The 18978-nt window shown below is 32.5% G+C and overlaps 1 protein-coding gene across 1 annotated transcript in view; it reads right to left on the bottom strand.

Annotated features, from left to right (window-relative positions):
- The window catches only part of LOC143043635 (voltage-gated purine nucleotide uniporter SLC17A9-like), a 33149-nt gene extending 14183 nt beyond the window's left edge, over window positions 1-18966 (bottom strand). Inside the window, exons 1-8 of the mRNA XM_076215850.1 lie at window positions 18817-18966; window positions 14596-14722; window positions 13792-14011; window positions 12758-12857; window positions 11631-11704; window positions 10212-10368; window positions 9121-9217; window positions 8700-8787 (exon numbers count right to left, since the gene is read on the bottom strand). Coding sequence (XP_076071965.1) covers window positions 8700-8787; window positions 9121-9217; window positions 10212-10368; window positions 11631-11704; window positions 12758-12857; window positions 13792-14011; window positions 14596-14722; window positions 18817-18848 — 895 coding nt within the window. The 5' untranslated portion in view covers window positions 18849-18966. The remainder of the gene's footprint in view (window positions 1-8699; window positions 8788-9120; window positions 9218-10211; window positions 10369-11630; window positions 11705-12757; window positions 12858-13791; window positions 14012-14595; window positions 14723-18816) is intronic.
- Between the last annotated feature and the right edge of the window lie 12 nt (window positions 18967-18978).

Here is an 18978-nt window from a genome sequence, read left to right as displayed (position 1 = left end):
CAAAATTTAAACATTTGATATTATAAATTATCTCTATACATTTTAATGTGTCATAATGCTGATTTATTTGTATAAAATTGAGAATGGAAATGGGAGATATGTCAAAGAGACAACAGCCAAAGGCTATGGAACGCCACAGCTGTCTTATGTGGAATTCTGATATTACTTTATGTTGTTTCATTATTACTTAATGATATTTTGTCTTTACTTAATATGTTTTTGACATTATGTAATGATGTTTTAGTATAACTCAAAATGGAATAGTCATTACTTAATGATATTTCGATATAACATGATATGGTTTCGTATCGACTTGATATAGTTTTGTCATTACTCAATATGGTTTTGTCATTATTCAATGTGGTTTCACCATTAATTAATATGGTTGTGTCATTAGTCAATGCGGTTTTAACATTGCTTGATGTGTATGTAACTTAACGTAATGTAGTTGTTTCATTACATGATGTGGTTTTGTTATTTCGTAATGATGATTTGTCTATTCTTTAGGGAGGTACCATTTGATTTTTATGGGGGGCTAGGATGACAAATTTTGTCCTGCTTTTTTTTTAGTTATAGTCTCTGTCCTGCCTTTTTATTTTTTACTCTATTCGGTCCTGCCTTTTTTTTTACTAGTTATCCTGACTTTTTTTACACAAATTGTCATCCTGCCTTTTTTTTTTACCAAGTTGCTCATCCTGCCTTTTTTTTTTACTCAAAACTCCTGTCCTGCCTATTTTTTTCAAATTTCATCCTAGCCCCCCCATAAAAATCAAATGGTAGCTCCCTTATATGGTTTTAACATTACGTAATGATGTTTCAAAATTTGACGATTTTACACTACTTGATGTTTTTGTTTCATTCTTTGATGTGGTCCTGTCATTCTTTGATGTGGTTATCCCATTACTTGATGAGGTAAAACCATGTGACCAATTTGGAAAAACCTGTTCTATTTTTAGATAGATTTTCATGTTGTATGTGCCTTGAATGAGTGTGACCATCCATTGAATTAGTGTTCAAATTAAAGTTCAGGTTACTGTTTGAGTTAAACTTTGAGTTAGTTTTCGAATTCAAGTCTTGATTAGAATTAAAGTTCTTGTTAGCATTGAGTTTTGAGTTGGACTTCGAGTTTGAGTCACATTTAAAGGCAGAGTTCTAATTACAACTTTGAATTTGAGTCACTTCTTGAGGTAGAGTTTGAGAAAGATTCAAATTTAAGTCTCATTTAGATTAATTAAGATTTCGAGTTGAAATTCGAGCTATTTTATATGTCTTTTTGAGTTTGTAATTAAATTTTCTATCGCGGAACAAGGGAATTTGCTCAGGCTTCCAAAAAGAGGGCTCTGGGGTATGCGTACTAAATAAACATTGTTACAGTATACAAAACGCAACATAGGAGTTGAAATAAAGTTAGATGTGGTGTGATTGCCAATAAGACAACTATCCACCAGAGTTTAAATGCAGTAGATATAAGAAATCATATATAGGTAACCTTACAGCTTTCAACACTCATATAGTCAGCTACAAAAGGCCACCATGAACTATGTGAAAGAAAAATAAAACGAAAAAAACAAATATGACACATATGTATACAACTACAACAATTGAACTTCATGCTCCTGACTTGGAGCAGGTACATGAAGAAAGTGTATGTGGCGGAGTTTAACATGTATTTGAGCGATAAATCCTAACCTAACATCGGACTGTAACAGTAGTGTAACAGCACAACACGAGAAAAAAAATGTTAACTAGACAAAGTGATGCCCCCACACTCCACTCATTTAACCGCTTATACCCTAAAATGGACAAAATTCTATTTTACTCCCAAAAGAGGAAAAATAATAAAAAGAAAAAACCCTGACCACTAGCACACCTTCAATACCTGTACAAACAGCCAGCAGAGTAATAAATTCCTAGCATTCAAACTGTAGGAGGAGTTATCTGGAAACGCCCTACTTATGCAAGTAAATTTCCCAAAAAATGACAAAGTTCAACTTTCTCCAAAAAGACCAAATATTAATAAAAATTAAACCCTAACCACATGCAGCACACCTTCAATATATGTACAAACAGACAGTAAAGAGAAAACTTCCTAGGATTCAAACTGTTTGAGGAGTTATGCTGAATAACTATATACCCATAATGGGACGGACAGACGGACGGACGGACAGAGGTTAAACACTATGCCCCCAATTTTCAGTTGGGGTGGCTTAAAAACAGTTTCTATGGATTGACTTAATAGATCGGTATTACTGGATAATTTAAATTCATCGGTGTGATCTTGGGTTCCCTAAAATGGTAAAGAGATTCTGTTCAAAGTGTGGCATCCGTTGTGTTATTCGCGCAATTACAAACTGAGTGATTTTGGTTTTAATTGGTAGTTCACATTCAAGTAAAAGATGATGGTATTATGGTTACGACAACTGGAACATGTTCGTCGTCACATGTGAAAGATATTCCAAAAAGTTTTTTTTTCAATAAGTGCGAGGTAGATCAGAGAACTCAATTGATTAAAAATAAAAGATTGATATTCGTATATATGTTCAAATGATCATTCACTCTAAAAAAAAATTGGAGAATTTTTATTTTATAGTATTGATGCTTTGTCGATTAGTCCGAGCCCTCTCCTCTGATTTTCCTGTGAATTAAGTGTAAGTTGATTTGAAGTGTTTCATTTATTAACAATAAAGTAATAGTCTTTTGATTTGTGTTGAGCCTGAGACATCAATGTAACGGCAGTGAGACACAACAACGTCGTCGAAAGTGGCGTCATTTTGGGACCTTTTATGGCTTACAATGGGGTATGGGTTTTGCTCAATGTTGAAAACCATACAGTTTTGTTTTATTTAAATAAAACCGAATTAAACTGTTTTGACATGATAAATTTATTACCTCCATGAAGTGTTTTAAAACTTGTATATTTTTGACCGATGAATGTACAGCCAATCAACATTACGCTTTTACACTGAAAGCAGCAATATCAGTCGAGACACAGCGTTCTGTGGAATATTTTACAAATTTATTATAATACTGCTTCTATTTGAGAATTTCGGATAAAATAACAGGACCAAGTGGTTTGGGGATATCCCAATTATGTCCGAAATACTGTAAAATTTTTAGATTTTTTTTATTATTATTGTCTGCCATTCCCCTTTTTCATACCAAATAACTCTGAACAACCACTCAAACTTTAATTTGAACTTTAATTTTGACGATACCCATCCAAAGCAAATTAAACAAACGACGTATTGAAATCTGTTAAAAAAAAGAAAATATTTTTTCTGAATTTGTCACGTGGTTTTACCTCATCAAGTAATGGGATAACCACATCAAAGAATGACAGGACCACATCACAGAATGACAGGACCACATCAAATAATGAAACAAACACATCAAGTAGTGTAAAATCGTCAAATTTTGAAACATCATTACGTAATGTTAAACCATATAAAGAATAGACAAATCATCATTACGAAATAACAAAACCACATCATGTAATGAAACAACTACATTACGTTAAGTTACATACACATCAAGTAATGTTAAAACCACATTGACTAATGACACAACCATATTAAATAATGGTGAAACCACATTGAATAATGACAAAACCATATTGAGTAATGACAAAACTATATCAAGTCAATACGAAACCATATCGTGTAATATCGAAATATCATTAAGTAATGACTATTCCATATTGAGTTATATTAAAACATCATTACGTAATGTCAAAACCATATTAAGTAATGACAAAATATAACTAAGTAATAATAAAACAACATAAAGTAATATCAGAATTCCACATAAGTACAGCTGTGGCGTTCCATTAAAGGCCACCAATGGGTCTTCAAGGCAGAGAGAAAATCCCTTATATATTCATTTGATGATTTTATCCATTATGAAATAAAGGATCTTTTAAAGGATTTTCCACCGAATACAAATGTTTCTTTTGAGGGAACTTTATAACTAATTTCTCAATTTAAAGAATAAAATACTGTATATAGTAACCACTATATAAAATATGTCAAATAACAGGATGCATAGCTTGGCAAGAATTGTTCAATCTAGTCAAGCATGTAAAACTCACATGGGCTCTTCTGTTGAAAAAGTAAAAAAACATAAGTTTTGTTCATTCAGTTCTTAAAGTTATTAAAAGAGAATTGTGTGGGGAAAAGAGCTTACCTAACTTGTTGTCTTACTAATCATATTGAATTACTCCAATCAAAACAAGTCAAATTTTGTTACTTTGAAACCTAAATTTATGTTGTCATTCCCAATAATCTCGAAGCGTATAACCCTAATATGAACTTTGATATAATGCTCAAATTTAAGTGACCAAATAAACGCAAGTTCTTATTTCAACTTAAAATTAAAGAGTATTAGCAAGTAAGCTTAAAGTATAAAATGCAATAACCATATTTCTTATCTATAAATTCTCCTCCCCTCATATGTTACAATATACTAAGTTTGGTTCCAATGCCCTATAAGGTCCTGTATTATCATCTTTAAACCTACTTATTTTGGATTATTCAAAGTATCTACTATAACTATGACCTTAATGTATGCATTCATGTGTTGAGATTCAAAAGATTATACTAAATAGCTGTATTGTATGTACTATACTTTTCTGGTGCGTAGCTCAATATACGCTGTCTCGCCATGGCGTGCACATCGCGGGGTCTAAAAAATAATTTACGCCGGAAAATAAAATAAAAATATTTATCCAGATATTTCTTTGTTAAAAGATTCGATATCCTTAGGAAAAGATGTAAAGTTATAACTTTTGACCGACAAATGGAAAGCTGTCCACAACTTCAAATTTCCGACAAGGTATACTAACTCTACTTCAATAAAAAAAATATAATGCAAATCCTTGAACTAAGAGGGCTGCAGGGGTCCTTTTTGTATGATAAGGGTTGTAAATTTCATACATAATTTTGGCGAAACACAACCAATTGACTTTTGTTCTAGTTTTATCTAGCAAATTTTGGATCTGACCCTGAACAATATAATGAATTGTAGTAACCCTCACATGAGTTTGACTGTCCCTTTAGTATCTTTCACCCGTCTGTTATATGTAACTTACGATAACGGTAATCTGAAATTCCCTCTTTAAATTATTATGATATTTTAAAGGCTACTTCATATTGTTCTGCTTTGACACATTCCTGTCAACGCATTAAAAAAATATAATAAAATAGCCTTTCAAGATCTAGACTATATCCAATTCTGCAGAACTACCTCCAATGCAAGGAACAAAATAATTGGCCTCAAATCACCTCAAATCAATCAATTGATTTGAAATTAATTTATTTGATTATATGAATAGTAGTATGACGTGTTTGGTAAACATCATTGAGAAGTCGACATACAAATAATCCAGCTACGAGGTCACTGTTTTTTACGCAGATTTCATACAGTAGCTCGTACATTTGTATAATGCCCACCATAAACCGGAAAACACGACCTTTCCAAAATAAGGAACACATTACATCAGTACAAAAGTCAGGGTAGTAACAGCTGCCACTTGATCCCGTCCATCTGTCCGTCTGTCCACCACGCTTTTAAGGGGTACCTAAAATGTTTAATCTGTAACTCCAAGTGTATTGAACCACTATTATCCAAATTAATTTATTTGCAATTTTGCACCTGTTCCAAGTCGGCAGCCTCTAGTCAATATTAGTCTTGCTTGTTTTTTTCTGGATTTTTGTTGTTGTGTTTGCATCCTTTTTTGCTGAACTGCCACACATTGTTGTTTGGGGGTTAGATGCGTCCGCATCCAGGTGCTAGATTTCTCGCTAGTTCCATTTTTCTTTTGTCAGCTTTTTGTCTCTGACTTACACCCCTGGGTTGAATGCACATCATCCACCTTGATTTTGAGGTCAATTTAGACAAGGCTATGGACGTGTTTGTTGCAGCTAAAAAATGAAGGTCAGATTTTTGAAAATTATTGACTCTGTTTCTCAATGAAAAATGATCAAATACAGTCTTAATAATTTGCTATTCAAACCAATTTTAGGCCCTCAGAACGCACCATTTTGAGTCTAGTAATAAAAAAAATCAAAGCGCTGTAAGCGCTGAAGGCAGTTAACCAAAAACCAAGTTCTCAAACATGTAGGGGTAGGCAGAGGATTTAGGGGGTGCCCCCCCCCTTTTGGGAAAAAAAATTAGTTGCTTATATAGGGAATCACTGAAGCGTGACTGGAGCGGGTCCCCTCAGGATGGTCAGTGGGCCCCCACTTATGAAAATTTCTGGATCCGCTACTGGGGGTAGGGTGACCCTAGGGACTTCCCCTACATTTCATTTTATTTGTTATATTGTCCCATACATGAATATATATGGTTTAGGGGGGGGATCTCATTGGTTTCTAAGTTCTCAAACAGGAGGGGTAGGGTGACCCCAGGGACTCCCCCTATATTTCATTTAATTAGTTATTTTGGCCCATACATGAATATATATTGTATCGGAGTGGGGATCTTGACCGTTTCCAAGTTCTTACACAGGAGGGTTGGGGTGACCACAGGGACTTCCCCTATATTTCATTTGATTTGTTATATTGTCCCATACATGAGTATATATGGTTTAGGGGTGAGGATCTTGACCATTTCCAAGTTCTCAAACAGGAGGGTGTACAGTGACCCCAGGGACGCCCCCTATCTTTCATTTGAACTGTTATATTGTCCCGTACATGAATATATATGGTTAATGGTTGGGGATCTCAACGGGGTTTCAAATTCTCAAACAGGAGGGGTGGGGTGACCCAAGGGACTCCCTCTATATTTAATCTGATTTGTTATATTGTCCCATACATGAATATATATGGTTTAAGGTTGGGGATCTCGACCATTTTTAAATTCTAAAACAGGAGGGTTGGGGTGACCCCCAGCGACTCTTCCTATATTTCATTTGATTTTTCATATTGTCACAAACATGAATATATATGGTTAAAGGGTGTGGATCTCGACCGTTTCCAAGTTCTCAAACAGGAGGGTGGGGTAACTCTATGGACTCCCCCTATATTTCATTATATTGTCCTATACTTGAATATATGCAGGGGCAGATTCAGTCGGGGGGGGGGGGGGCGTGCACCCCATAAATTTGCAAAGCATGGGTTGTTCTCAGCTTAAAGAATATTCCGATAATTTTACCTCAATATTTTTTTAGCCTCGCTCTGCTCGGAGAAAATTTAAGTTAGCACCCCTCCTAACCTAAAATCCTGGATCTGCTCCTCCTCATATGGTTTAGGGGTGGGAGCTCGACCGTTTCCAAGTTATTAAACAGGAGGGGGTGGAGTGGCCCAAAGGATGCCACCTATATATCATATGATTTACTTACATTCAGGTATATATAATATAGTTGCATTATTTGTGAAAATAAAGAAACTTTCAGCTACTTTAATTGACCCTTCAAAACTGAGATAAAAAAAATAATCCTTTGAAATTGCAGTACTATGTTTACACTTTAAAAGCATCTCACATGCATTATCATCATTTATCACTGATAAAGAAAATTTAGACTGTGACCATGAACATGTATATTGTTAGATATACTGTTCCCAGCTGTCACGTTGTATTGGATTTTTAAATTAAAATTTGTCAAAAAGAATTTTGAGTTTCTGCATAAAATATTTTTTTGCTTTTTCTTTCTTTTATATATATCTTTTGATTTACAATTCTAGTGTTTATATTCATTTACCATGCATAGATGTATTTTTTTCACCTGCGTAATTGATCGCCAAACCCGAAATTACCCTTATCCGCTTCCGGGATCGGATCCGATATTGTAAAATTTTGTCTTCACGGCCGCCATTGTTATGTTTTTACAATGTTGTTTTTGTCAATCAGATACGATTTTACTCGAATTTATACAATATTTGTCGGCTATTTTCTGTATAAAGCTAGCGATTGAACAAAACGAACATCGCTGTCATGAATAATAATGATAAAAATAAGTTTTTAGCTCGTTTAATTGGAGACTTTGGTGAACATGGTGAAAAGGTAATGGTTTGCCAAGTTAACTCTTATTTTCTTTCAAGTGGAAGGTGACTACGTCGGGCGTAGCTAGAAACCAACTATCCTAGGCGAAATTCCGCTTGCAAAAGTGGAAGGTCGCGGATCTCGGACCACTGCTAATTTGCACACCTGCCTCCAAATTGAAAAGATACGAACATTTCTTTTTCTAATTTGAAATTGCCGCCAACAGCATGAACAGTTGAACTTATTATATAATAGACTACTGACGTAGTTGTACTACGTATTGATGACAAACAATATTCCTACGACTTTTGCCATTTGGGAAATCTAAACTACTTGTCTTAAGAGATTTTCGGCGATTAAATATTTCATACAATTGTTCTTTGACATCTTGGCCGAAAGTACAAGTCATAATGAACTACACAAGGGTTCTTAATAAGCACTACTTCCTATGTGTAACTTTAAAACTTTTGGATAAATCGACGATCATTTAAGGTTTTTCTGATCATATTTTTTGTAATCCAGAATAAAAAGTATTAAAAAAGTGTTCAATTAGTTATATATAACATAGTAGCGAGCTAGATAATAACAATGGCAAGTATTTCAGCATTTATTGGGAAGAACACAAATCTAGGGTGCTCGCATAATGCAGCTTAACTGCATAAAAACCTGGTTGCGAGCACTTCAAAAGGACCCAGCTACGCCCCTTCTTTTTATAGACAAACCTTTTCTTATCATGGTGTCTGCTAGCCATCCACCAAATATACTGCTGAACATTGAAACTATCCATGGAACAACATTAAATACCCAACCCTGTAACAGTATCAAAATATTAGCATATTGTCATCAAATTCCAAACAACTTAACAATTACAATGGAAGTACATGTACTAAATAATATAACTAATAAGCTATTCTTTCAATCAACAAAATGTAATGAACAATTTAAAATAATAATTAAAATTCTTTCAGTGTTCAAACAACCTTTATATACATTATTTGACATATAGATAGTTAACTCTGAATTATTGATAATTTTATCCTTTACTGGTTCACATTCATTTAGCTTTCAACAAAAACCGGAGTGAACAGTTGGAGTTTAGCTTATATTTAATATTAATTAAATATAATTCAACATGATTTTTACCTTTGCAGATGGAAAGTTTTCATGAAAATATGTTGGTGCCCATGATAACAAGATGAAGAATGAGTTGGCATGACAAAAATGACCAATCACAGGAGCCCTGAAATATATCAAAATAAATATTTACCATACTGTTGAATACAGATGGATGGAATTTACCCCTTCATATTACTACCATAGACCTTTCAGTGCAGACCAAATAAGGTGGTAAATTATTGCATTTAGAGCTAGTTTCTGCCCATATACTTCTGTATTTTACCTATAATATCCTGAACTTCGTATGTGCAAAAATATCAAATGATTTTTTTTTTAATCTGATGAGTGTTGCTTATAGACATTGGTCTGAATATCTGTTAATTGCTGACATAATTTCGATTTATGAGAGCTGAAAACAATGCATGGTTAATTAACGCTATCACTAGTCGACATAGACTAAGCTTTACTTTAGAATATTTTCCCTTAAGTAAAACTATATTTCTGTTACTCTAGATACTGCACTTCTGGGTTATCCTCCTGAATTACTTTAGTAAATGTTTTTGTTGTTATGTGTTGTTCAATCTTTAGTTTTCTGCTGTGAAGTGTTTTGTACAGTTTTGATTATATTTGATCATCTTTTTTTTTATATGGTCTGGCTTATTCATCCTCGACTTGCAATTTTGTTTGTGACCTTGGTACTTATAATTTTGTTTATAACTTTGGTATATAAAAATAAGTTTGTGACCTTGGTACTTATTAGTTTATGACTTTGGTACTTATAATTTTGTTTTTGACCTTGGTATCTATAGTTTTGTTGTATAAACCTTGGTACTTATAATAAGTTTGTGAGCTTGGTAATTATATCTATTTCATGACTTAGTACTTGTACTTAGTTTGCGACAATGGTACTTTAAATTTTTTCTTGTGACCTTGATACTTCAATTTCTTTTTGATACAGTGGTGCTTATGATTTTGTTTGTGACAATGATACTTATAATTTTGTTTGTGACCTTGATACTTTCTTACTTTTTTGTAAGTTGTCCATAAATAATATTCCCTTTTTTGGACATTTTGTTTTTGAATGTTATTTATCTACTATAACAAGTAAACAGTCTCACCAAAATCCTGCTTTGGTAAGTAACATTAACCATGGCACTGGTTCCCTGGCTTCTTTAATAGGTTTATCTACTGAATCTATTGAGAGTTGGTACTTTTTTCTATGATTGGCTACCAGTATAAATCTCATGCATAATGTCCATAAAATACTAAACATACCTAAAATACCAAATATATATTAATCCACTCCTGAAAAGAATATTGAATTAATTTTTACATTTTGTGTTTTTAATCTCTAACTTATGTTGAGACATGTTTCCGTTTTTCTTAAGATTTCTCCATATTGAAAATTTTATAAAAAAATCCACTGTGAATGACAAGTTGACAGATCTTCAGTGGATGTGCAAGAGAATGAGAAAAAACCCTTAATTAATGAGTTAAAACCCTAATGATATCTAGATGAAAAAAACTTTTTAATTGATTTACAATGACTGAATTATTTTCTTTATTAAAATTATAGTGTTTATATATTTTGCAAACCAAGGAGTACATATGTGATATATTTCTGGAAATAAAAACCAATTTTAGGTCATTCAGTAAAATTATATACATAATTAGTTATCAAAGGTACCAGGATTATAGTTTTGTACGCCAGACGCGCGTTTCGTCTACATAAGACTCATCAGTGACGCTCATTTTAAAATATTTATAAAGCCAAACAAGTACAAAGTTGAAGAGCATTGAGGATCCAAAATTCCAAAAAGTGGTGCCAAATACGGCTAAGGTAATCTATGCCTGGGATAAGAAAATCCTTAGTTTTTTGTCAAATTCAAAGTTTTGTAAACAGGAAATTTATAAAAATGACCACATTCTTGATATTCATGTCAACACCGAAATGTTGACTACTGGGCTGGTGATACACTCTGGGACGAAACGTCCACCAGCAGTGGCATCGACCCAGTGGTGTAAATAATTATCAAAGGTACCAGGATTATAGTTTTGTACGCCAGATGCGTGTTTCATCTACATAAGACTCATCAGTGACGCTCATATCAAAATATTTATAAAGCCAAACAAGTACAAAGTTGAAGAGCATTTTACTTGTTCCAACAGATAAAATTCTTTTAAGCAATACAGTGTAATCAGTCACTGTAATCCCTTCGGATTGTGCAGTATTGTTTTGTTGTTATAAAAAAAGAATTGCACCTCTTTGTTATTATAGTCATACTCTTATCTACTTTTATCATTTTCCTTTTCCTAAATACTAACCATGCTAACTATGGGGTTCACAAAATACCTTGTAAAAAGTAGTTCATAAACTAAGTGACAAACCTGTGTATACATTAATTGTTTTCTTGTCGTTCAAGTTATTTTTGCACAGATTGACAATTTGTGTTTGTACCAAGACATTTGAACACATGGTAAAACGCATTAGTTGTTTTATTTAGACATATATCACAACAAAACCCATGGTCACATACCTATAAAGTAGAATACACTGTGCCAGCCATAAGTTTCCAATAGCAGAGAACCAACACTTCCAGTTAATAAAGTCCTAAAAAAAAAATCCAGATGTATTTCTATAATGGATGAAGAAAGATCAAAGACACAGAAACATATTACATTTCATTAAAAGTTGAGACAAGAAATTGATAAACAGTATGATATACATGAAATAAGGATAACATTATTGTTAGTTATATCAGGCCACATAGAGATCAGTATTTATATAAAAGTGACACCTAACATCCATGCATTCCAACATCAATCTGAATTCCGATAGCAGAAAATATTATTCGGAAGACTCTGTATACATACTATTAGTATTTTATTGTAATTATATTACAAAATAATGATCACTATTACTAGACTTGCAATTGCTTTTCATCAATTCAACACTAATTTTGTGTTTTGGCGGTTTTTGTATTATATGCTAATGATAAATGTATAACATTTCTACATGGGTATAAACATTGTAGGCCCGCTATCATCAGGTATCAGTTTATTTTATTTTTGTCATTGTCAATAGATCTGCTATAAGCTATTATTGGTTTGTTTGAAAATATTTTGTTGCATACTGCATCCTGTTTTAGTCGATCCCAATGTTTACTAATGCATTGTTTTAATTTTTGAAGGCATGGATTGAATTTCGTTGCCAAAACAGAATTTCATTTGTGTGTTTTTTTTGCCTTTTTTCTAATTAAGTCAGATTCATCACATGATAATGTGGCATTGCCTCATTTATGTACTTAACGATTTAAATCTCCTTATAGCCTCTTATTATTAAGTTCTATCTGAACGGTAACAATCATCATCATTATTTGTTGTTCTAATGATAACTTCACCCTTGATAAAACCTGAAAACATCTTGGATGTAAAAACACACTTTAAACTAACAAATGCTTTCCTTTATCTACATTGTAAAAGCTGTCACAGTCCACACATGTTTGCAGGTTTTATCAAGGGCAGAGTTATCAGATACATAAGAACTTGATAAAAATAATATCAGTACTTTCAATACCCAAGAGGAGATAAAAAATAATATTGGTACTTTCAATACTTTTAATACCCTAGAGGCGATAACAAACATAATCAGTACTTTCAATACCCTAGAGGAGATCCAGCACACACAAAACTATAAGTTGATGATCGTTCTTCTTCTAAAACTTTTTTGGCAATTAAGGATGTTGTACCAGGCACATGGAAACCTAAAATAAATCATAAATGCAAAATTTCATTTTTCTATACATTTACCTTTCATGAAAAAATATAATATATGCATAGCAAACAACATATTTTTATTTTTCACTTTTGACATTATAATTTCAATTTATGAGTATTTACTTCAAGCATAGAATTTTCTCAATAATATTAACGGTTAATGCATTCATAAATTTTTTATATCAACTTTTTGTCTTATCATGTTGGGTTGCTGTCTGGTTCACACATACCGTAGATCTAACTTTAAATCATATAAAAATGACATATTATTCAATGGACTGATAAAGGAATTGGACATCCTTCCTCATAAATTATGTTTAAAATTTGCAACCCAGAAACTTTCAATCATGTCTGTATACTATATATTGAAAATGAGCACCTTACTTTGTTTATAAATTATGAGAATTTTGTTCATTTTTCTGATGTGAAAAAATCAATGTTCAATGTTCATTAATATACTTTAGATAAAGGGTACTGATCATGATTTTGTGTTACCATTTCAACCCAGTGCTGTTAAACTTTCTTTTGTTCTGTATATCAAAGATTTACACCTATGTAAAGATATATCTATGTATACATATTTGGGGATATTTTGCAGATTTTCTGTATGGTGAAAAATTAAGCAACATTCTCTATGAAGGATACCCATTTTGTTTACAATATATATCTTTAAGCTTATATCTCCTGCCATCATGGCCATACTGATGAATTCTTAATTTGAAGAAATCTTTCTATAGTAGCATTCAATTACATGTTTCCCTAAGGGTTATAAAGGCATGTTCCCCTTCAGCATTACAAACACATATGTTCTAGTATAATAACCATTTCTATTGATTTTCAAATTACAAATTCTTACAATTGCAACCAAGTCATGTGAGTCTTTGACTCATATTATATTTTTTTAGAATAATAAAACTATACCTTGTGACAATCCTAATAAAACTCTTGACAATATCACTATGTAGAGAGTGCTATATTTATCTGTTGAAAGATAGGCAAGCTGTGGTGTCATCAATGTGACTAATGCCCAAAAAGTGGCTGCTACTGGCAGTACTACATCTCCTCCAATTTTGTCACTCAGGTAGCCACCCAAAAACTGGGTCATTGTGTAACCCCAGAAAAAACTTCCCAAGACTGTGCCCTGAAAATATTGATCAATTATACTTTAAATACCAAAATGAGACAAAATCATTTAATTGTTGATTTTCCTTGTCTTAATTATGTAATGTTGTTTTAAAATATAGATCAATAGTTAAAGTTTATATAAAACTATTTAAACAAAATTCATTCAGAACATTACAGTAAGTTAACATTATCCTTTTGTCGGGCAAGTAAACCTATAGACCTTAATTTTTTTCTGATTTTAACCTTTTACATTGTACCGGTATTTCCTATTGGTTTACATTGGCCAGTTTAAGATAATGATAATGTGCTATTAAAATCAGGACATGTGCAGTACAGTGAACACTTTAAACTGATTTACCCTTAACCCCGTTTACCCCACCATTTTTGTACCTGAACTAAGACAGGCTGATTGGACCATGTCAGTATTCTCTCCAATGCTATTTTAGAGCTGCTTTATTCACACGGCAGTATTATTTATTTTTGTCATATTTAAAATTTCCATTATGTGCCTTTTTGATTTTTATTTGTCTTTGCATGTTCGTCTGTCTAATTGTTGGTTGGTGTGGTTTGTTATCCAATTTATGTATTGTTAAACCTTACCGACTGTGTTTTGTCCCAGCCAAATTCTTCTGCCATAATTGGTAAACATAATGGTGGCACAGTTCTACAAGCATACAAAGCCATACAACCAAAGAAGAGTCCACCTGCCCATTTTCTACGTTCAGGTCTGCAAAATTAAGATGTTCATTTGAAAAGTATGGCCATGTTTACGGTGCCGCAAAAGTATACTCGAGTACAGAAAAACCAGTGCGTCTGGATAATTTAAGTTTCAAAATATTAAATTACTTTTTTTCTAAAATAATTCTATTCATGAACATTGTTTATCCTCCCACAGAAGGCAATGCAAGACAATTTGGCTACATTGTCAGTTTGGTCATAGTCAATTTGGCCACTGCAAGTTTTGCCAAACTTTCTAAGGACTCTTTTCAGTCATTTTTTTTTACAAACACAGAGGAAATTATTATTGTTTTTAAAAACAAGAGTTAATTAAGTCAAAGTGAAATATCGTTGTTTCAACCAAGAGTAACATAAAGACTATGAAGAAGCTTAAGGCTTGTGTCTTCCTGTTTCACAGCAGATGTATACTTTTGATATGACAAAATTCATGCTTAGTTTGATTCTAAAAACAAACTTCTCTCAAAACAATTAATGCATGTATTTATACATGTATGTTAATTAAGAAATTATGAAATACTGTAGTTATCCAGCTTTCAACTTCTATGCTATTGGTCTCTGGTGGAAAGTTGTCTCAATGAGAATTAGATCACATCTGCTGTTGGTCTCTGGTGGAAAGTTGTCCCATTGACAATTAGACCACATCTGCTATTGGCCTCTGGTGGAAAGTTGTCTCATTGATAATTAGACCACATCTGCTATTGGTCTCTGGTGGAAAGTTGTCTAAATGACAATTAGACCACATCTGCTATTGGTCTCTGGTGGAAAGTTGTCTCAATGACAATTAGCAATATTAGACTCATCTTCTTATTTTTATATCCAAATCAACTATGGGGATCAGAAACTGTAAACAAAACAACCCATGGTTGAACTGTTTGTGTGGTTGAAACATTACAATAACACAGAAGGTGACAAAGTAAACTAATGCATGGGAATGGTGTGAGAGTGGCTTCCCTCATATAATAAATGAAATGAAAAGTATCAATTGACATGAACAATAGATGTACAAAATGTACAATGGTAAATGGATATCTACAAAAAATAGGTGACTGGAGTAGAACAAATCAAGTGAATCTCTGATCAGTGTTTAAAATATCTGCAGACTTAAAACATTAATGCCAAAATCAAGATACATGCACAATTTGGCGTCAGTAGACGAAATAATTACAATTGACATACTTGGGTTGAATTGCTACCGTTGATTCCAACAACAAACGTAGACGTGTTATACACCAGTGTGTAGATAAATCAATTTAGATTTCCGACATAACAAGTTTTAGTGGCCGGGGTTGACAACCGATAAGTCTGAATATAAGGAAATTTCGCAATCATCTGACATTTTTGAAATTTTCCAGTTAAGTACTTTGTGGTCTATTAAGGTACAAAAATGTATATAGGGGGACAAAATTCTGAGATAAGTGAATGTGGTTATTACTGGTTCCTCTGGGATATATTCTTAAACTGCTAAAATTAACTAAGGTACGAGGTATTCTGAAAAAACAAAACAATTTTGACATTGAACAAGTTACAATGGCAACAACTCATGACTTTTGCAAAATTTCTTGATTTTCTTTGTATTTTATCAAATTTAAAGTATATTTTAGATTGAAAAAGTATGTGCGCACCTAAGAAACAACTTTATATTTAGTGAGATTATGTCAATAGATATAATATAAAAGCTGCTGTTAAACTATTTTGTTGTTTCTTGGCTGCGCACAAAGTTTCCACAACAAAATTAAAGATAGAAAACTGCATAAATTCTGTATTTTTCATCGTTTTTGTGAATATGTGAACAGTACATATTATGAAGTAATTGTGATGTCAATAAAGTCATCAGATAAAAATCTTTATGTTTTTCATTAATATGGGGACGAGGTCCCCTATAATAGTAGAAAAATAAAAAAAATTCCTGAATTTATCATTCTATTTATGAACTCAAAATTGTTCAAACTTTTTTTCAGACTCTTTTAAATCCCTGCATCTGCGCAGAAATCTACTTCCTTTTTCGGTCTTGTTTGCATTGGACAGTCTAGTAAAATATACAGAAAGGATCTCAATACTAATTCATTTTTAATTAGAGAATAACTAATCGAAGAATTCAAATCAGAGAAAAATATTCAAAGAGTGACCGAACAACAAATTAATTCACAAGTTAATTATCAGTGTTGTTCGGTCATCATGGTCATGAGTTGAATATTTTCCGATATTTGAATTCTTTAATTAGTTATTCTTTTTATTACATTGGCAAATGGCTTTTTTTTAAACAGAAATTAATGTAAAACATGTAAGGAACTATAGTTTTTTCTACGCATTTACAATTTGTTTAGATGCGCCGTAATTGACATCTTGACAACGCCTATTGTTGTATGACGTCAGAGAGTGAAATAACCACGTTTATTTCACATGTGAAATTATCGTTTTTTATTGAACTGGGAAATCAATGTAATTCATTGCAACCAATGTAATAAAAATTGTTTATTATGAAAAAAACGTTTCTTGATTACAGCGTTTCTTTGTTGACATTTAATATGACGTCATAACTTAACAATGTCACAACTAAAATCTCTAACAGAACCAAAACCGGAATGTCACAGTACAGTTGTATTTCTGTTTCGTTTTTTTTAACATGTTTGAATTAAAAAAAATAATCAGGTTGGGATCAAACCCTCTATATGGTGATTATACCTGTATAGAGGGATAATCCTTCTATAGAGGGGTAAAATTATCCCTCTATAGAGGGGTATTTTTGTTTAGACTGGATTTAAATCAAAATAGGGCAGAATGGCATTCTCTACTTATTATGGCAGTAACCTGGAATAGTTGATGCACCAATTGATGTACTTAATTTAATATGCACATGCCCAGTTTGATGCTTATTTGACTAAATATAAAAGCTATTGTTCACCATGATTGAAAGCTGTGATGATCAGGTAAATTCTACTCACTTATGCCTCACTGAACAGAATTTCTATTGTTAGATTTAACATGAAATTTAAAGGTCAACTATTCCTTTTGTTGTTGATCAGGTGTTCAGATAGGTTTACAATAGATTGCAAGTTTTGTCACTTTAGCAGAAAACTGGTTATCCCAATTTTTAGTAAAGTGCATATGTTGATGCATATAATGCTAGAGATTATAGCCAATATAACTAGAAAATGCCATTCTGCCCTAATTTGCTTTAAATCCAGTGCAAACAAAAATACCCCTCTATAGAAGGATAATTTTATCCCTCTAAAGAAGGATTATCCCTCTATAGAGGTATAATCACCGTACAGGGGGTTTGTTCCCAACCTGATAATTGATACAGACTTCATCCTCTGACATTCACAGGTAATGCCCGCCTCATATTATTTCTTGACCCTATGCATTTCTAAACATGATGTGCCAATTTGAAATAGTAATCAAACATTTTATTTTCTTGGGCAAAAACAACAGGCCGTAATGCCCCTACTCCTTTGACAGACACAAGTGCCGGTAAAAAAAACCATTTAAGGAGGCTCGAGGGTATAAAAATTTCTGAAAAAAAATAAACATTTGTTTTTCATTACAAATTTTATTTATTACCATTTGTAGTTGTTACTTTATCATATGGTACCAAAAAAAAAATCAAAAAAATTAATTCGTGTTGGCCCCAGATGACTTTTAAAATGTAAACATCATCTAAAAAGTTCCAAATTATCTCCCTTTGGTGGAAAAATGCCATTTTTTGGCTTTAAAATTGAAATATCTCTTTTAACTCATCGGTGACCTATATTTTTTAATATAATTTCGATATATGCTTTACTTAAACTAAATTATTGTAAAATTTGAGCAATTTCTGTAATAAATTTCTTTTTTTATTTCGATATTACCTTTATTTCTCCTATTAGTTCAACAGGAAAAAAACAGTTTTACAAAGATGTATGCTTCTTTCGAAGGCAGATTGTGAGCGCAAATGAACGGTGACCCCATTTTTTTATTTTATTTTTCTCTTAACTATAAGATAAAGTTCATTTATAGAAAAATATTGAGAAATCCTATATAAATGATTTAGACCCGCGAACCCCCTTAAAATAAAAAAGATATTTGCAATGTTTTTGCTAGTACCTGGTCCAATATTTTCCTTCACTTTCTGTCATTTTCTGCAAATATTCTCATGTCACCATACGTTTTCGCTCGCACCTGTCTTTTCACCTGTGACAATTTCCTACACGATTTTTTTTTAATTTCAATGTATTTTAAACGCGTTTATTGTTCGGAGTTTCTACG

The sequence above is a fragment of the Mytilus galloprovincialis genome, chromosome 1 (genome assembly GCF_965363235.1).
Source record: "Mytilus galloprovincialis chromosome 1, xbMytGall1.hap1.1, whole genome shotgun sequence".
Classification (NCBI taxonomy): domain Eukaryota; kingdom Metazoa; phylum Mollusca; class Bivalvia; order Mytilida; family Mytilidae; genus Mytilus; species Mytilus galloprovincialis.
This window is presented reverse-complemented; position numbering and strand designations above follow the sequence as displayed.